Source organism: Medicago sativa, chromosome 2, assembly GCF_051527215.1.
Source record: "Medicago sativa cultivar Bolivia chromosome 2, Bolivia_mono, whole genome shotgun sequence".
Classification (NCBI taxonomy): Eukaryota; Viridiplantae; Streptophyta; class Magnoliopsida; order Fabales; family Fabaceae; genus Medicago; species Medicago sativa.
Window position 1 is genome coordinate 81,090,625 of NC_140750.1, and position 18,737 is coordinate 81,109,361.

Here is an 18,737-nt window from a genome sequence, read left to right on the forward strand (position 1 = left end):
AGAGAAGATTATCCACTCACATTCAAGAAGGCATTGAAACATATCAATTTCAAGTTTTTTATAGTGCCGTATAAACAAAATTATCCCAATTTTTGAAATAAAAAAAATAGCTTTATGAGTCACAAAAAATAATGTAAACAGAAATTAGCATGCAAGAATAAAATGTTTGTTAAGGGTATATTTGTCATTTAATTTGATTACGAGGGCAATTTTGTCATTTAGTTGAAGGAAAAAATTGTAATTGCAAAAAAAGGCGTGGACGGCAGGATTCGAACCTGCGCGGGCAGAGCCCACATGATTTCTAGTCATGCCCGATAACCACTCCGGCACGTCCACTGTTCTGTTATGCTTTTCACGAATTATGTATGTATCACTTCTCTGAACAGTTTCAGAACTTTACTCACTCACAGAACAAATTAGAAGCGAAACCTTCACAACAATTCATTATATACCAAAATCAAACACAGCGCCGAAACAAAGAACAAGAAGAAGAACAGACTAATCAACCAAACAGGTTTTTTTTTATTCATCTATTTATTATTTAATCTCTTATGTAAATATTTTTTATTATTTTATTTAAACTGCTGCAATGTGTGCTAAAAAAAACATCAAATTCTAATGTATATGTCTGTTAATTGATGAATTTTTGAAATAATTTGTGAATTTTGAATGAACCCTAAATGCAGGTTTTTGTAGTGGAACTTGGGTGTTTTTCAAAATTGGTGCTTTATCATCTTACATGTAGTTATTGTCATCATGTCTTCCAAGAGAAACCTTCCATCATGGATGACTTCAAAAGAAGATGATGGTCACGGAAATTTTGGAAAGAGACCAACTTTGGATGAAGGTGGTGAGAAATCCAGTGAAATTGGGTCTTCCAACAAGAAGACCAAAGTTCAAAATGAAAATGCTGGAAAATCTTCTGACTTCAACAAGCTTATGGTAATTGATTAAGTTTATGTTTGGTATCACGGTGTGTTTGCCATAATCACATTGAGCCACCGTGATTTTTCGAAAGCTGCTTAGTGCGTGTTTGGTATCATGGTTGATATGTCGAAATCACACTGAGCCACCGTGATTTTGTAAAAGCTACAATGCCAAAGTGGCTATGCGAAATCACGGTGTCACCGTGATTTTGTAAAAGGTACAGTTTGTAGCTTTTGTAAAATCACGATGACTCATTGTAATTTCAGCATACCCACCATGATACCAATGCACGGAGCTTTTGTAAAATCAGGGTGGTTCGCGGTGATTTGGGCAAACTCATACAGATACCAAACATGCACTAATAAGAAACAATTAAGTAGCAGTTGTGTGTTTTTGGGTTTGTTTGCATTGTTGTTTAATGAGGTTATTAATTCATTAAACTGGTTTATGGACAGGAAGGTGTAGTTTTTGTGCTGTCGGGTTTTGTGAATCCGGAGCGTGGCATCTTGAGGTCGCGTGCTATGGAAATGGGAGCAGAGTATAAGCAGGACTGGAACTCTAATTGCACTCTTTTGGTTTGTGCATTTCCAAATACTCCCAAGTTTCGACAAGTTGAAGCTGATTGTGGAACCATTGTATCAAAGGTTTTTTCCTTTCTTTTAACTTGTTACATGTGAATGGTCTCTAAATGTATTCCTTTAAAAGTACTGCTTATATTTTGGAAAGGATAGAAGTGGAAGGAAGAACTCCTCAAGAATCTATGTCTTATACTTCTTAGGAATCCCTATTGTATGGTTTGTTATTCTCACTACTTGTGGCGTGGGATAAGTTCATTGCTCTAAGTGTCATTTTATTAATGTCTCATGGTCAGAGTTTGTAAACTACTTATCAACAAATAAGTCTCTAGTGTTGATTCATTATTGACAATCCCGTAGAATTAAAATTGAAACTATTGTCCTCAAACTTGAACCAGCTAATAGCCAAGAAGGTACTAGGGCATCTCTATGTATAATCTCATTTTTCTTTGTGGAATAATTTCTTTTTAAGCATTTAGTTTGATATTTGATATCTGTGTGCAATTTAGCGTCAATTACTGACTGTAGGCTGTTGCTGTAGTGTCTTAGTTTGCGGTGGTATTTAGAGATTAGTTGAGACATAATGGTTTTCTTTCCTCAATGAAGGAAATTAGGGATATTTTGTCTTGGTTGACATTCAGACATTAAGTTTTTGCTTGAGGAAAGGATAATAAATAGAGTCCGTTGTTCTTTTCTTTTCTAACATGAATGAGATTTTTATGTGATGTGCTAATCCAAGCCTTTCACTGAGGGGAATCCTATTTGTTACATAATCCAGACGATGCTGTTTTTTTACTAATATTGGTGGCATTAATTTTTCAAATATTATTTATTGGAATCAAGCTTACCACTTTTTAGATTTTGGTGGGAAAATTCTAGTAACGTTACACTGATTTTGGTTGTATTATTGTCCATATATTTTGTCAACAAAAACGTACCATGATGTATCCTTTATTTTGTTTTTGGGTGTTAGGATTGGATGCAGGAGTGTTACAGCCAGAGGAAACTCGTTGAAATTGATAGTTACCTTATGCATGCTGGGAAACCATGGCGTAAAGGAGGTAGATCACATGAAGTCAATGAAGGTGACATAATTTTGTATGCTAGTAAATTGATAGGACCTAGTTTAAGTTATTGTACATTTGATAAATGATTTACTGATTACCTCAATCATTTCGTATATAACATGAAATTTGAGCTCAAAAGAAGCCAATTAAGATTGCATGGAGCTGTGCACCTTTGTGACTTGCATCTTAGATCTTACGTTTCATATTCATATCTTTTCTCTCTTATTTTTCTGGAAAAGTAATTACTAATTAGAAAGAAAAAAATGTTGTTTTTGGAGCAGAATCACTGGTTTAGCTATAGAGAAAACTCCATTATCTGCAAAATATATTGATATTACGCATGCTTAATTATTCCTAAAATTACTTAAAGACCTTTTTTGTGTGTTTAAAACTTTCTTTACAACCATCTTTATCACCAAAGATATATATAAATAAGTGCAAAATTGTAAGGGCAGATCTAATTAGCTGTTGCCACATGCATGTTTGCCAACCTCCTACCCAAGTCCCACACCGTTGTCTCGGTCCAGTTTCACATCTAATATTTCCTCATGAAATTTATGCGTGAGTGCAGAACAAAAACCATCTGTACCCCACAAACCACAAAAGCATGTTGAAGGAGAGCCTTCAAAGGAGACTACTTCCATAAAATCAAAGGTAAAAGTTGGCAAAATGTTTTACAATTTTATATAATTTGAGAAAAATGGATCTAAATAACCTTTATTTTATTTGTCGATTGTTTGCTACATATTCCAGGGAAAAGACATTGACGATCCTAGGAAATGCTTTGAGCCTTCTGAAGTGAAGAAGTGGGCTCTTGATGATTTGAATAAAACAATTCAGTGGTTGGAAAGTCAAGAAGAAAAGGTTATGATCTTCTACTTTCTATATGAAAAATGTTTCTGTTCATTCTAGAGGTCACAACTTTAAGTAAGCTTTCAGAACTTGCATAGGATCAAACTAAAAGACAAAAAACAAGTGAGCTGTGAAACCAAATTCATTTGTTAAAAAAATATAGTATTTCAGTGCTCTCACTCTTACCGTGATAAATGCTTTAGAAGCAAGGCATATCTGTTGTTCTAACTTCATTTTGTTCAAGGTCTTCAGTTATATCCTATGTAAAACTAAATTCTCAAGTAATCCTTTCAGCCAGATCCAAGTGAGATAACAAAAATAGCTGCAGAAGGGATTCTGACTTGTTTGCAAGATGCCATATGTTCTCTCGAGGAAAAACAGGTAATGCACATGATTAAAACTGATTGTGACTTGTATTGGTTAGTAAGCAACTAATTTAATCATTTTCTTTTCCTGGGAGTGGCAATATAAGTAAAATTCACCTTGCATGTAGATTTTAGTTTTGTATAGAGACATCTCTTTAAATTCTATGAGAATAGTATCAGACTAATAATAGATGCAGGGCACAGATTTATATTATCATTTAAATTCATCTCATTATTATTTGAGAATTCAGAGCAATTTGCCTATCTTTCTTGGGAATGTATTAGATCAGTTAAACATAAAAACATAACATATCGTAAGTATGTCAAATTTTCTCTTGCATGAACACCAGTATTGCTTACTACTTGGATTTTTCTATTTCCTAATCATTGCCATCCTAGCTTTTTTTGTCCCTAACATAGTTTTCTCCAGAACCTTTGCACTTAATTTTTACAACAGGATGGACAATGTATAATGTCTATGTACCTAATGATGCCGACTAATTATAAGGCCTGAGTATATAGCCATACTGGATATTTTACTTGAATGAGAATTGGCAAATCATTTGGCCGAGTCATCACACTGAATGACACTCATTTCCATTAAGATATCCTTCAATGTCGTTGACAATTGGCATCTAGACTTGCTGAATTGCTTATCTAGTTTTAGTATGCTTAATCTTTGTACAGTCCATTTATATTTGGCTTTACACATGTCTGAATTCCGTGCCATCTTGGTATTCTTACTTTAAGTTTCAATGTGGGGCTGTTATATCAAGGATTAAATGGAATGCATGTTTTTGTTGCTGATTGTGTTTGTCTTGTTAAATTTAACCAGGACATTGGGAGAGTAACTGAGGACTGGAAATTCTTACCTCGAGTTGTTGAGGAGCTTGCAAAATTGGATGTTGTGGGAAACAATAAACCTTCAATGTCAAAGGAAGATATCCACAAACTAGCACTGGACTGCAAATGTATTTACGAGGAAGAACTAAATAGGTTAGATCATGAATCGACAAAGAAATCAAAGATAAATGAAGAACATAGGAGCAAAAATGGAAGAACAAATGCTGCATCTTCTTCTGGTGCAGTTGACTATGATAGTGATGATACAATCGAGATGACGGAACAAGAAATAGACCTTGCATATAAGACTTTATCCTCTAAGATGTGTCACCTGTGAATGCTGATTGAACTGGTTTGTTTAGGGATGAAAAGTAGTTAGTTTGGTTTGCACAATTTTGGTTACTTCTTCCTAAGACAATACACTGCATACAAGGCCCAGGTCTATGAGACTTGCCTCTGTTTAAAATTAACTTTTTCATACTGCCTTTGTTAGCCTTGCAGCTCACGTCTGCTTTGCGAGTACTAATTTTATCCACGGACTCTTTTTTTTGTACTTAACTTTGGGAGGAGTACCTGAATTTTCGGACTTGTGCACTTGCAGAAGTACTTGAAACTTGAAAGATCTTGTAATATTTTTTTGAGTTTTTTTTTTTCCACCCTCCACACCTGGTTCGGATTATGAAATCTGAAGAAAAAAAATGTAGGGTGTTTTTACACCTTTCGGCTTATATAATTCAAAATATTGTAGGGCGCGCGAAAAATTAATATGATGGGATAAAAAAATTGTCTTTTTTTTTTGGGCTACAATAGAGGGTAGACCCTGAGAAATAGTATGCAGCAAATTAGAGCCCCTTCCCAAAAGTTTCAATATTCCAATCTTTCAATTGTAAGGTAAGGTTAGAAATAGTATGCAACAAATCAGAGCCCCTTCCCCACTTCTCTCCCAACAATCTATGTAAATCCTCATGAGTGGTCTAGGCCACCTCAAACTTGAGAAGACAATCACCCACATTGGTAGGCTCCCCTCCGGAAGAACCATAATATAAAGGGTCATGTTAACCAGTGCCCTCGGGCGGGAACTAAAAATGGAAATTTTAAAATAAAAGTAACACTTTTTATACTTTTGAGGAGTTGACAACACAAGCTCTAATGTAATAGTTTCTACATTTGATTCTTTAACCAGTGCCCCGGGGGCACCGGTTAACATTTCCCTAATATAAAGGATTCTTCAAAGTAACGGTGGTTGTACTTGTGAAGATTATCAAGTAGTCAAAATAAACAATGTTTTTTTACAGAAGAAAATAAGAGATGTGCTATGAAAGTAATTTAAAGTGTTCCAAGATATTGTATAACATGAAAGAGTAGAGAAAAAGGGACAAAGGGATAACCAAAAAGTATATTTTATTATCTATCAAGTGTGTTATTTACATGACAATATAACTTCTATTTATATGACACAAGGTTGTTGGATGAAGTCCTCCAAGTTCCTATCTTCACTGTGAAGAGTATTCCTCATAGTTGTCGTCTTGCTTTCTCTCAGGCATTAAAAGATGTCCTTTATCAGGTGGTTGATGATCCAGGTTCTGTAGGCCCCTGGGTTCGTTTGTTGTTGCTTCCTCGTTGCACTTTACAGGTGTTCAAGCCTCAGACTAGGCAAGATCGTAGGTCTAGAAATAGGAAGTCCTTGCAACAACGTCATATCCTGGGTTGCTTGGCTAAATGGAGAGAAACTGATGGTTTTGCTGAGTTGGTTGGTGGTGTGTTGAGCGAGTATGGACAAGTTGGTATAGGTACTAGAGGAGAGGATTTTGAGGAAAAAGACTAAAAGATGGGTACTAACATCAAACAATGCCTTCGTTAGGTTGCTGATGGACGCTTCACAGCAGCAGTGAAAGTGTTGGGGTCATCCGGAGTAGCCCCATACAATGAAGATACTATGGAAATTTTGGGGGTTAAACACCCGTACAGGTCGCCTCCCTCTATGCCGACCACCATGTTTTCTGAAGCTCCCCTTGTGGTTGAAGTTGACACCGTTCTCAAATGCATTAAGTCGTTTCCTAAAGGGACATCTTGTGGTAGAGACGGTTTGCGAGCCCAACACCTATTAGATGCATTGTGTGGAGAAGGTTCAGCTGTGGCTAGAGATCTCTTACGTGCTATCACTTTAGTGGTTAACCTATGGTTAGGAGGAAGATGTCCCTTGAGCTTGACAGAGTTTGTAGCTTCTGCACCTTTGACACCATTGTTAAAGCCTGATGGTGGGATACGCCCTATTGCAGTTGGTACTATTTGGAGGCGTTTGGTATCCAAAGTTGCTATGAAAGGAGTTGGTAAAGATATGGCTAAATATCTCAATGACTTTCAGTTTGGTGTGGGGGTTTCAGGTGGGGCAGAGGCCATTTGCATAGTGTCAACAGGGTGTTGAACCTGCTATATGAAGATGGTTCCTTGACTATGCTTACAGTAGATTTTTCGAATGCTTTCAACTTGGTAGACAGGTCGGCACTGCTACGTGAGGTGAGATTGAGATGCCCATCTATTTCTTTATGGGTTGAGTTTCTTTATGGACAGGCAGCGAGATTATACCTTGGTGATGGTCATATTATGTCTGATACTGGAGTGCAACAATGCGACCCATTAGGGCAGCTCCTTTTTGCTCTCATGTTGCACCCTTTTATTCATCATATTAAAGATAGTTGCAAGCTTCTTCTTCATGCTTGGTACCTTGATGATGGGACTCTTGTAGGAAATTCGGAGGAGGTGGCTAAAGCTTTAGACATCATTTGGGTTTTTGGGCCAGAATTGGGCCTTGAATTGAATATTCGTAAGACTGATATCTTTTGGCCTTCATGTGATGGTAATAAGCATCATGGGGGGTTGTTCCCAACGGATATTGGGAGGCCGACGTTGGGGGTGAAATTGCTCGGAGGGGCTGTTAGCCGAGATAAAGGTTTTATTGAGGGGTTGGCTATGAAGAGAGCTTCCAGGGCTGCTGAGTTAATGCATCTTCTTCCTCAGTTACGGGACCCTTAGAGTGAGCTTCTTCTACTTCGATCTCGCATGAGTATTGCCAAACTTTTCTTTGGCTTAAGGACGTGTCAACCAATTCACATGGAGGAGGCAGCTTGTTTGATAAAGAGCTGCGTGAAGCGGTCGAGGACATTGTGGTTGGTGGAGGTCCTTTCTTTGGGGACCTTCAATGGAGGTTGGCTTCGTTACCTATTAGGTTTGGAGGGTTGAGTTTGTACTCAACATTAGAGGCTTCTTCGTACTCAACATTAGAGGGTTGAGTTGTAACGCCCCATTTTTATTCTAATATTTTAGTAGATGTGTGAATATTTGTATATGACTTTAATTGCTATATATATATGATTTTATGTGAAATATATGTTTTATATGATTTTTATATGAAATATGTTATGATGCTATTTATTATATGAATATTGGGGTTGTGTATTATGTAAATGAATGTTGTTATTATTGGATAGAAATATTATAGAAATAGTCTTTATTTTTGGTTAAGGGGAATTAAGTGGAAATTAATAGAAATTAAGGGAGTTGGGTGAGAAAAGAAAAGAGAGATATTTTTGAAGTAAAAGAAAGAAAAAGGGAGAGAAACATTTTCACGTAAAAACATTAGAAGAAAACTGGTTTTGGAGAGAAAACCTAGAAGAGGCCAAGAGAGAGCTAGGAAGGAATCGATTGCGGTAGCTTGACGTTTGGTGTTGCTGAATTAAGGTAAGGGTGGGATTCCTTTCAATAATCATGGTATAAAATTCTGAAATTTGATGAATTGTTGTTCTTGGTTTTAGGGTTAGAAGTTTTATGTTAATTGAAGAAAATATGATGAATGGTGTTGTTTGATGCACGTTTCTATGTTGTTTTAGTTACTATGTTGTATATAGAACCTGTAAACATTGTTCTAATTCATTTTGGGTGATTAGGGGATCAGAAAATTGGTTTTTGGGGTGAAAATGGTGTTAAAATCGTAACAGTAGATGAAAAACTCGCCAGAAATTCGCTATTAGCGTAACCCTCTGGAACAGGTACGCTATTAGCTCAATTTTCGCTATTAGCGAAATTGTCCAGTGACAGCATTTTCTGTTTCGCGTTCTTGTGTCTTTTTCACCCGTTTCTATTTTGAATTAGCTTTAGGTGTAAACATAAAAGTTGTAGATAATTGAGTTAGCTTTCTAATGGCTTTGGAGTGACTAGAAAATTATTTTTAGATTTAGAGTTATGATGAAAATAGTCCAAGTGGGTCTTCAGAAAATTTTAAGAAAACTTAGCATAATTAATCTCTAGTTAGTCCAAAAACTTATGGTTGGTTTCCCAACTTCAAACTTAAGTGTTAGGGATTTAGTTGAGGTGTTTATGGATATTTGACTTATGTTCTATTGATCAAAACTTAATTGCTTTTGGGGGATGTTTTAGACTTTGAGATGAATGTAATTGATTTATATATATGTTATGTTGTTGATTTCCGTTGTTGATGTCGTTGTATCATCTGATGTCGAAGTTGGGGAGTGTGTCATAATTGTTTTAGGCACATATGTTGTTATTGCAGTCGCTGTTGAAGTTGTATGTTGATATACACAAGTTGAGTCCATTTGCATACTCACAATTGTTGGGGGCTTATGCCCTGGAATGTTCATCATTCAACCCGTTGGGGGCTTATGCCCTGGAATGTTTATCATTCACCTGTTGGGGGCTTATGCCCTGGGATGCTTTAACCATCCAAATTGTTGGGGGCTTATGCCCTGGAATGCTTAGCATTCAACGCGCGTAGATTGGTACCACCTGCATGATGCATTAGTTGTTGTTGTCGTTGTAGCATTGTCGAGTTGTTGTCGTTGTAGCATTGTCGAGTTGTTGTCGTTGTCGAATTGTCGAGTTGTTGTCGTTGTCGAATTGTCGAGTTGTTGTCGTTGTCGAATTGTCGAGTTATCGGTGTCGTTGTGGATAATGTTGTTGTTGTTGTTGTTGTACCTTGTTGCTGAAAATGATTATGTTGTTGTTATATGTATTCTTTATATACATTATTAATGATGCATGTTGTGATATATTGTTATTTTCATTAATTTGATGAATTATATATTATCATTATTGGATAAGTTTCTCACCCCTTCTGCGTATATGTTGCCTCGACCGTGGGTAATGTGCAGGTAATGATGGCTTGTAGGTTGATTGGCTCAAGTGTCTAGGGCTCTGATACATATTAGGATGGGGATCGTCGCGAGTGTCTTCTCATTTCTTTTATGTATCACATATTTTGGAAAAGACTTGCTATTAGAATAAAGTTGAATTATGTTGTGGCCTTATGCCAAGACTTTTATTGATGTTGAATTTGGTTGAATTTATATTTTAAAGAATTATTCCGCTGCAGTTTGTAAGATAATTTAAATGTCGGTTTTTAAATAAATAGACAATTTTCTATTATGAAATTTTGAAAAGTAGGTTGACACTCCGTTGTGTGATTACTCTGATTTTATTTATTAATATTACGTTGTTGGGAGAACGGGGTGTTACAATTGGTATCAGAGCAGGTCGGTCCGTCCGGCCAATTAGTAGAGTCGTATCGAGCCTAGTAGTGTTGTATGACAATTTTGTATTGTCCTTGTTGTCCTGTTTGTTGTTTGTTGTGTAACCCTTGGTATGAACTGGTTGGAATACAACCATGTGCATATTAATTGTTTTAGGAAGATGGTGTACTTTTCTTCTGCTGAAGAAGAGAGTGGAGCAGAATTTTTATCTACCAAGCAGCTGAAGCGGTTAGAGCATGATGGAAACTTAATGTTTTCCTTGATGGCGTATTTGTCTGTAGAGAGTCAGTCGATAATTGATAGATTGCCCGTTGTGAATGTGTTCCCTGAAGTATTTCCTGATTAGATTCCAGATGTGCCACCAGAGAGGGAGGTTGAATTTTCGATCGATCTAGTGCCGGGTACGAAGCCTGTGTCGATGGCTCCTTACCGTATGTCAGCCTCCGAGTTGGTAGAATTGAAGAAGCAGTTGGAAGAATTGCTTGATAAGAAGTTTGTAAGACCGAGTGTCTCACCTTGGGGAGCGCAGGTATTGTTGGTGAAGAAGAAGGATGGTAGCATGAGATTGTGCATAGATTACCGTCAGCTGAATAAAGTGACGATAAAGAACAGGTATCCACTTCCGAGAATTGACGACTTGATGGATCAATTAGTGGGTGCTCGTGTGTTTAGTAAAATTGATTTGAGGTCAGGTTACCATCAGATTAAGGTGAAGGATGAAGATATGCAAAAGACGGCCTTTAGGACACGGTATGGACACTATGAATATAAAGTGATGCCTTTCGGTGTTACTAATGCGCCTGGTGTGTTCATGGAGTATATGAACATGATTTTTCATGCCTTTCTAGATAAATTTGTGGTTGTATTTATTGATGATATTTTGATTTATTCTAAGAACGAGGAAGAGCATGCAGAACATTTGAAGATTGTTTTACAGGTGCTGAAAGAAAAGAAATTGTATGCAAAACTGTCAAAGTGCGAGTTCTGGTTAAGTCCAGTAAGTTTTCTTGGCCATATTATTTCTGGTAGTGGTATTGCAGTTGACCCGTCGAAAGTAGAAGCGGTATCGCAATGGGAGACTCCTAAGTCAGTTACGGAGATCAGAAGTTTCCTTGGTTTGGCTAGTTATTACAGAAGATTTATCAAAGGATTTTCGAAGTTGGCACTTCCATTGACTCAGTTGACCTGTAAAGGTAAAGCTTTTGTGTGGGATGCTCAGTGTGAGAATAATTTCAATGAGTTGAAGCGAAGATTGACGACGGCTCCAATTTTGATTTTACCAGAGCCGGATAAACCTTTTGTGGTATATTGTGATGCGTCTAAGTTGGGTTTAGGTGGTGTGCTTATGCAAGATGGCAAAGTAGTGGCTTATGCGTCAAGACAATTGAGAATTCATGAGAAGAATTACCCTACACATGATTTAGAGTTGGCTGCTGTGGTCTTTGTGTTGAAAATTTGGAGACACTATTTGTACGGTTCCAGATTTGAAGTGTTTAGTGATCATAAGAGTCTGAAATATTTATTTGATCAAAAAGAGTTGAATATGAGGCAGAGAAGGTGGCTAGAGTTGTTGAAGGATTATGATTTTGGTTTGAATTATCATCCGGGTAAAGCCAATGTGGTTGCAGATGCCTTGAGTAGGAAAACGTTGCACATGTCGGCAATGATGGTGAAAGAATTTGAATTACTGGAACAGTTTAGAGACTTGAGTCTTGTTTGTGAATTGGCACCTCAGAGTGTGCAGTTGGATATGTTGAAGATTAATAATGATTTCTTGAAGAGTATCAAGGAAGCACAGGAAGTTGATGTGAAATTTGTAGACTTGATGGTTGATAGTAATCAGACTGCAGATGGTGATTTCCAGGTTGATGATCAAGGAGTGTTGAGATTCCGAGGCAGGATTTGTATCCCTGATAATAATGAATTGAAAAAGTTAATTTTAGAAGAAAGTCACAGAAGTAGCTTGAGTATCCATCCGGGAGCTACAAAGATGTATCATGACTTGAAGAAACTGTTTTGGTGGTCTGGGATGAAGCGTGATGTCGCACAATTTGTTTATGCATGTTTGACTTGTCAGAAATCGAAAGTTGAACATCAGAAGCCTGCTGGTTTGTTGACACCATTAGATGTGCCGGAATGGAAATGGGATAGCATCTCCATGGACTTTGTGACGAGTTTACCAAACACTCAAAGAGGGCATGATGCCATTTGGGTTATTGTCGATAGATTGACGAAGTCGGCACACTTCATTCCGATTAATATCACCTATTCAGTAGCTCAGTTGGCGGAGATCTATATTCATAATATTGTGAAGTTGCATGGTGTTCCATCGAGTATTGTGTCGGATAGAGATCCGAGGTTCACTTCGAGATTTTGGAAGAGCTTGCAAGAAGCTTTGGGCTCTCAGTTGAAGTTGAGTTCAGCGTATCATCCGCAAACAGATGGTCAGTCAGAAAGAACAATTCAATCATTAGAAGACTTGTTGAGGGTGTGTGTACTTGAGCAAGGTGGAGCTTGGGACAGTCACCTACCATTGATAGAGTTCACGTACAACAATAGTTACCATTCGAGTATTGGTATGGCACCTTTCGAAGCTTTATATGGTCGAAGGTGTAGAACTCCTTTATGTTGGTTTGAGTCGGGTGAAAGTGTTGTGTTAGGGCCTGAAATAGTTCAGCAGACTACTGAGAAGGTCAAGATGATAAGAGAGCATATGAAAGCGTCGCAGAGTCGACAGAAGAGTTATCATGACAAGCGTAGGAAGGACCTTGAGTTTCAAGAGGGTGACCATGTGTTCTTGAGAGTCACTCCTATGACTGGTGTGGGTCGTGCATTGAAGTCCAAGAAGCTGACTCCAAAGTTTATTGGTCCTTATCAGATATCTGAGAGAATTGGCACGGTGGCTTATAGAGTTGGTTTGCCACCACATCTTTCGAACTTGCATGATGTGTTTCATGTGTCACAACTTCGGAAGTATGTAGCGGATCCTTCACATGTCATTCCTAGAGATGATGTGCAAGTTAGAGACAACCTTACGGTAGAAACTTTACCTTTGAGGATCGATGATCGTAAGGTGAAGACGTTGAGAGGCAAGGAGATACCTCTAGTGAGAGTTGTTTGGGGAGGAGCAGCTGGTGAAAGTCTTACTTGGGAGTTGGAGAGTAAGATGCAGGAGTCTTATCCTGACTTGTTTACTCTAGGTAATATTTCGAGGACGAAATTCTATAAGTTGGGGAGAGTTGTAACGCCCCATTTTTATTCTAATATTTTAGTAGATGTGTGAATATTTGTATATGACTTTAATTGCTATATATATATGATTTTATGTGAAATATATGTTTTATATGATTTTTATATGAAATATGTTATGATGCTATTTATTATATGAATATTGGGGTTGTGTATTATGTAAATGAATGTTGTTATTATTGGATAGAAATATTATAGAAATAGTCTTTATTTTTGGTTAAGGGGAATTAAGTGGAAATTAATAGAAATTAAGGGAGTTGGGTGAGAAAAGAAAAGAGAGATATTTTTGAAGTAAAAGAAAGAAAAAGGGAGAGAAACATTTTCACGTAAAAACATTAGAAGAAAACTGGTTTTGGAGAGAAAACCTAGAAGAGGCCAAGAGAGAGCTAGGAAGGAATCGATTGCGGTAGCTTGACGTTTGGTGTTGCTGAATTAAGGTAAGGGTGGGATTCCTTTCAATAATCATGGTATAAAATTCTGAAATTTGATGAATTGTTGTTCTTGGTTTTAGGGTTAGAAGTTTTATGTTAATTGAAGAAAATATGATGAATGGTGTTGTTTGATGCATGTTTCTATGTTGTTTTAGTTACTATGTTGTATATAGAACCTGTAAACATTGTTCTAATTCATTTTGGGTGATTAGGGGATCAGAAAATTGGTTTTTGGGGTGAAAATGGTGTTAAAATCGTAACAGTAGATGAAAAACTCGCCAGAAATTCGCTATTAGCGTAACCCTCTGGAACAGGTACGCTATTAGCTCAATTTTCGCTATTAGCGAAATTGTCCAGTGACAGCATTTTCTGTTTCGCGTTCTTGTGTCTTTTTCACCCGTTTCTATTTTGAATTAGCTTTAGGTGTAAACATAAAAGTTGTAGATAATTGAGTTAGCTTTCTAATGGCTTTGGAGTGACTAGAAAATTATTTTTAGATTTAGAGTTATGATAAAAATAGTCCAAGTGGGTCTTCAGAAAATTTTAAGAAAACTTAGCATAATTAATCTCTAGTTAGTCCAAAAACTTATGGTTGGTTTCCCAACTTCAAACTTAAGTGTTAGGGATTTAGTTGAGGTGTTTATGGATATTTGACTTATGTTCTATTGATCAAAACTTAATTGCTTTTGGGGGATGTTTTAGACTTTGAGATGAATGTAATTGATTTATATATATGTTATGTTGTTGATTTCCGTTGTTGATGACGTTGTATCATCTGATGTCGAAGTTGGGGAGTGTGTCATAATTGTTTTAGGCACATATGTTGTTATTGCAGTCGCTGTTGAAGTTGTATGTTGATATACACAAGTTGAGTCCATTTGCATACTCACAATTGTTGGGGGCTTATGCCCTGGAATGTTCATCATTCAACCCGTTGGGGGCTTATGCCCTGGAATGTTTATCATTCACCTGTTGGGGGCTTATGCCCTGGGATGCTTTAACCATCCAAATTGTTGGGGGCTTATGCCCTGGAATGCTTAGCATTCAACGCGCGTAGATTGGTACCACCTGCATGATGCATTAGTTGTTGTTGTCGTTGTAGCATTGTCGAGTTGTTGTCGTTGTAGCATTGTCGAGTTGTTGTCGTTGTCGAATTGTCGAGTTGTTGTCGTTGTCGAATTGTCGAGTTGTTGTCGTTGTCGAATTGTCGAGTTATCGGTGTCGTTGTGGATAATGTTGTTGTTGTTGTTGTTGTACCTTGTTGCTGAAAATGATTATGTTGTTGTTATATGTATTCTTTATATACATTATTAATGATGCATGTTGTGATATATTGTTATTTTCATTAATTTGATGAATTATATATTATCATTATTGGATAAGTTTCTCACCCCTTCTGCGTATATGTTGCCTCGACCGTGGGTAATGTGCAGGTAATGATGGCTTGTAGGTTGATTGGCTCAAGTGTCTAGGGCTCTGATACATATTAGGATGGGGATCGTCGCGAGTGTCTTCTCATTTCTTTTATGTATCACATATTTTGGAAAAGACTTGCTATTAGAATAAAGTTGAATTATGTTGTGGCCTTATGCCAAGACTTTTATTGATGTTGAATTTGGTTGAATTTATATTTTAAAGAATTATTCCGCTGCAGTTTGTAAGATAATTTAAATGTCGGTTTTTAAATAAATAGACAATTTTCTATTATGAAATTTTGAAAAGTAGTGTGACACTCCGTTGTGTGATTACTCTGATTTTATTTATTAATATTAATTTGTTGGGAGAACGGGGTGTTACAGCTTCTTCGTACGCTTTTGTGCCTTCTAGGGCGCAGTCTTGGGGTGCTACGAGATCATATTTTGAGAGACAGTGGGTTATGTGGCATGGATTTGGATTTTGATAATGCTTTGGATGATCTTCGTGGTGCAATTCCAAATTTTGATGTTAGCAGTTTTACTACCAAAGACACCGTCCCTCCTAAAGCACAACATGTTTTGGCGAGTGCTCTTTTTAATAAAAGTGTTCAGGATATGGAAGTTAAGTTTGACATGACCACGAGACAGAAGGCAATTTTTAGATGTTTGCAAGCAGCACATGCTCCGAATTTTCTTCTAGCTATCCCAATTGATGGGTTAGGTCAGCATATGTCACCAATGGAGTATCGTTACTATCCTTAGATATCACCTTATGATTCCACTATTTCCTATTGATGAGGTGTGCCCTGTTTGTCGTAAGACGTGCCTGGATACTTTTGGGGAGCATGGCATTCATTGTAAGGAGCTTCCCAGCTTTAAGTACAGATATGACTTTGTTAGGGATGTACTTTTTGCTATTTTCAGACGGGCGTGAATATCAGTGAAGAAGGAGGCGCCTGTGAACTTCCTGTCTGACCCACTAGATAAAAGATCAACACTCAGGTCTGCGGACGTTATGGTGTACGAATGGGTAGGTGGAAAACATGCTTGTGTAGACTTGACTGGGGTTTCACCACCTGTGGGATTAGGTGTCGGACCTTTTACCGTAGGACAGACAGCCTTAAAAGCTGCGTCAAGCAAAGTGGCCAAACACGAGAAAGCGTGTTCTGACAATCAACATGCCTTTATACCATTTGCTTTTGACACTTTCAGTTTCCTAGCACCAGAGGCTGTTGACCTTCTACATAGAGTTCAGAAGGTCATACATAGCAATGTCATGTCTCCTAGGTTTATGAATGTTGTGTTCACGAGGATTGGTTTTACTATCCAAAAAGGTCTAGCGGCGCAGCTTGTTGCCCGCTTGCCTTCTATTCAAGTGTAAATAATGGTTTTTATATATACGAAGAAAATGACACAAAAGTTGTAACTTACAATTACATGAATAGTCATAAGGTTAAATGTCAATAACAATGAATAAAGCCATTAACTCATATGAGTTCATGAGTTAAGAGACATAGAAAGACTAGGGAAAATGGACATTCACGCTCTATTTAATAATATCATTCATAACACTCCCCCTTCAATGTACATGAAGGATATGCCTCATTAAAACCATAATAAGAAAAAACCTTATAACAAAAAAAAAACTAGTAAAGGAAAGAGAGTACAATATCTGATACATATGATACATATGCCTTGTTAAAAACCTTACCAGAAAAACTCAGTGAGACAATATCCGAGATTATTTAAAGAGCGATAATCTAATTATTAGGAAGATATATCACTTAATTAGTTGAGAAAATCAAGGTTGTTGTTTGATCAAGTGAATCATCAAGGTAACAAATTTTTAACCTATAATAATAATGGTAACACATTAGTTTTGTCTTTTACGCGCGGTTCTCTATTTGTGTGTTGTTCATTAATCAATGGTCTGCTTCCTTGATTCGAACTTTTATTTTATTCAATGATACCATTTAAATTCTATAAGCAAAATCAAAACACTCAAGAATACTTAAAATGCCAATTCTTATTTATTTACTACAATCATTTTTAGGAATAAAGTTCCAATTCCTATACATTTTTAATTTGAGATGACTGACTTAGGAAAACTCTTTTATTTTTTATGAATGAAGTTCATAACTATAAAGACCGAGATAGTTATGCATCAAAATAAATATACAGGTGAACTACTTGAGAGATTTGACATATAGTTTAGAATCTCATAAGAAATTACAAGGGTTGATTTTGTCTGCTGAAACATGTCAACAATTTGTAGAGCAACCTACTCTTTTAGTGTCGATAAATGTAATGCTTTCAAACGATTTCCCATCAATAACAACAATAGCCTTGTAGCGAATGTCGTGAGTGGCCCCTCAACTTCAATTGTAAAAACAGGTGAATCAAGATTATTCTTTCGAGTATAGTTTTTATGCTAAAGTTTATTCAAACGATCCGTATCTGAAAAAATGAGTTGACAACAGTAGCCTTGTAGAGAATGTCGTGAGTGGCCCCTCAGCTTCAATTATAAAAACAGGTGAATCAATATTATTCTTTCGAGCATAGTTTTTATGCTAAAGTTTATTCAAACGATCCGTATCTGAAAAAATGAGTTGATTAACGTTGTGAAATAGATGTTGAAATCAAAAGGTAAAACAATGATAACTTGAAGAATAATAGTAACAAAATTATGAAAGATTTGCAAATACATTAGTGAATAAGTGAAAGAAATTGTTTACTATTTCTAATATGTGAAAATTGCGAAACAAAAGAAATATTGTCTTAAAAAACCGCATCAACCGATCCAATCCAAACCGCACTTGTTTGGTTCGGATTTTATTTTAAAAGTCAGCCGAACCAAACCAAACTGCATATTTATTTATCTTGCGGTTCAGATGACTTTTAACCTCAAAACCGAACCAAACCGCATCGCGAACACCCCTGCTCAAAAGTGACGATGAAGACGAAGCTCACATAGTGGATATTGTTGATTAAGCTTATATAAACCAAATAAATTTACGAGGAAGTATAAGAGTTTTTCGAACCTTAACATAGTTAAAGAGGGCAAACGATTCAAGTATGAAGAAAACTGAATGCTCCTGTCCTCATCATCTAACACAAACAAAAACTGATATTGTTTGTATCATTGGAATGGAAAGTAATAACATAACCTGTTTTAATAAAGTTAAATGACCAATTTGACCCTAATATTTTTTTTAGATAAAGTGACAAATCACTTTAAACTAACACACAAGTATGCAACTCCAGAGTCCCTAGTTCAAAGCAGGATTAAAACTTTAATTCTAACAATATCAACATCGACAATTAAACTAGACCTCACAGACATCTGCAATAATGCTTATATCGCAATCCACTTAAGTTGGTCTAACAATGTTGGCTCGAGACGTTGGAGTGCGCTCCTCTCAAGGTCGCAGGTTTAATTCCCCTGATATCAATTTTGATGGGTTGTTCCA

At 36.7% G+C, this 18,737-nt stretch overlaps 1 protein-coding gene, 2 long non-coding RNA genes and 1 other non-coding gene across 5 annotated transcripts; 3 read left to right on the forward strand and 1 right to left on the reverse strand.

Annotated features, from left to right (window-relative positions):
• Window positions 1-254: 254 nt before the first annotated feature.
• TRNAS-AGA (transfer RNA serine (anticodon AGA)) lies at window positions 255-336 on the reverse strand. The gene has a single exon. It is a non-coding gene; the product is annotated as a tRNA-Ser (tRNA).
• Window positions 337-439: 103 nt separating this feature from the next.
• Window positions 440-5,292, forward strand: ATXRCC1 (BRCT domain-containing DNA repair protein). 2 transcript variants are annotated; one of them, XM_085747341.1, is made up of 8 exons: window positions 440-514; window positions 687-942; window positions 1,383-1,571; window positions 2,476-2,587; window positions 3,141-3,223; window positions 3,323-3,433; window positions 3,716-3,802; window positions 4,622-5,292. In XM_085747341.1, exons 2-8 carry the CDS (start codon window positions 757-759, stop codon window positions 4,964-4,966), a joined length of 1,113 nt encoding a protein of 370 aa, XP_085603467.1. In that variant the 5' UTR covers window positions 440-514; window positions 687-756; the 3' UTR covers window positions 4,967-5,292. The 2 variants fall into 2 exon arrangements, with proteins under 2 accessions (XP_085603467.1, XP_085603468.1); XM_085747342.1 differs by having other exon boundaries at window positions 2,476-2,563.
• Window positions 5,293-8,157: 2,865 nt separating this feature from the next.
• Window positions 8,158-10,073, forward strand: LOC146951373 (uncharacterized). Its single transcript, XR_015025503.1, has 2 exons — window positions 8,158-8,367; window positions 9,795-10,073. It is a non-coding gene; the product is annotated as an uncharacterized LOC146951373 (long non-coding RNA).
• Window positions 10,074-13,648: 3,575 nt separating this feature from the next.
• LOC146951374 (uncharacterized) lies at window positions 13,649-15,564 on the forward strand. Its single transcript, XR_015027896.1, has 2 exons — window positions 13,649-13,858; window positions 15,286-15,564. It is a non-coding gene; the product is annotated as an uncharacterized LOC146951374 (long non-coding RNA).
• Window positions 15,565-18,737: the final 3,173 nt, after the last annotated feature.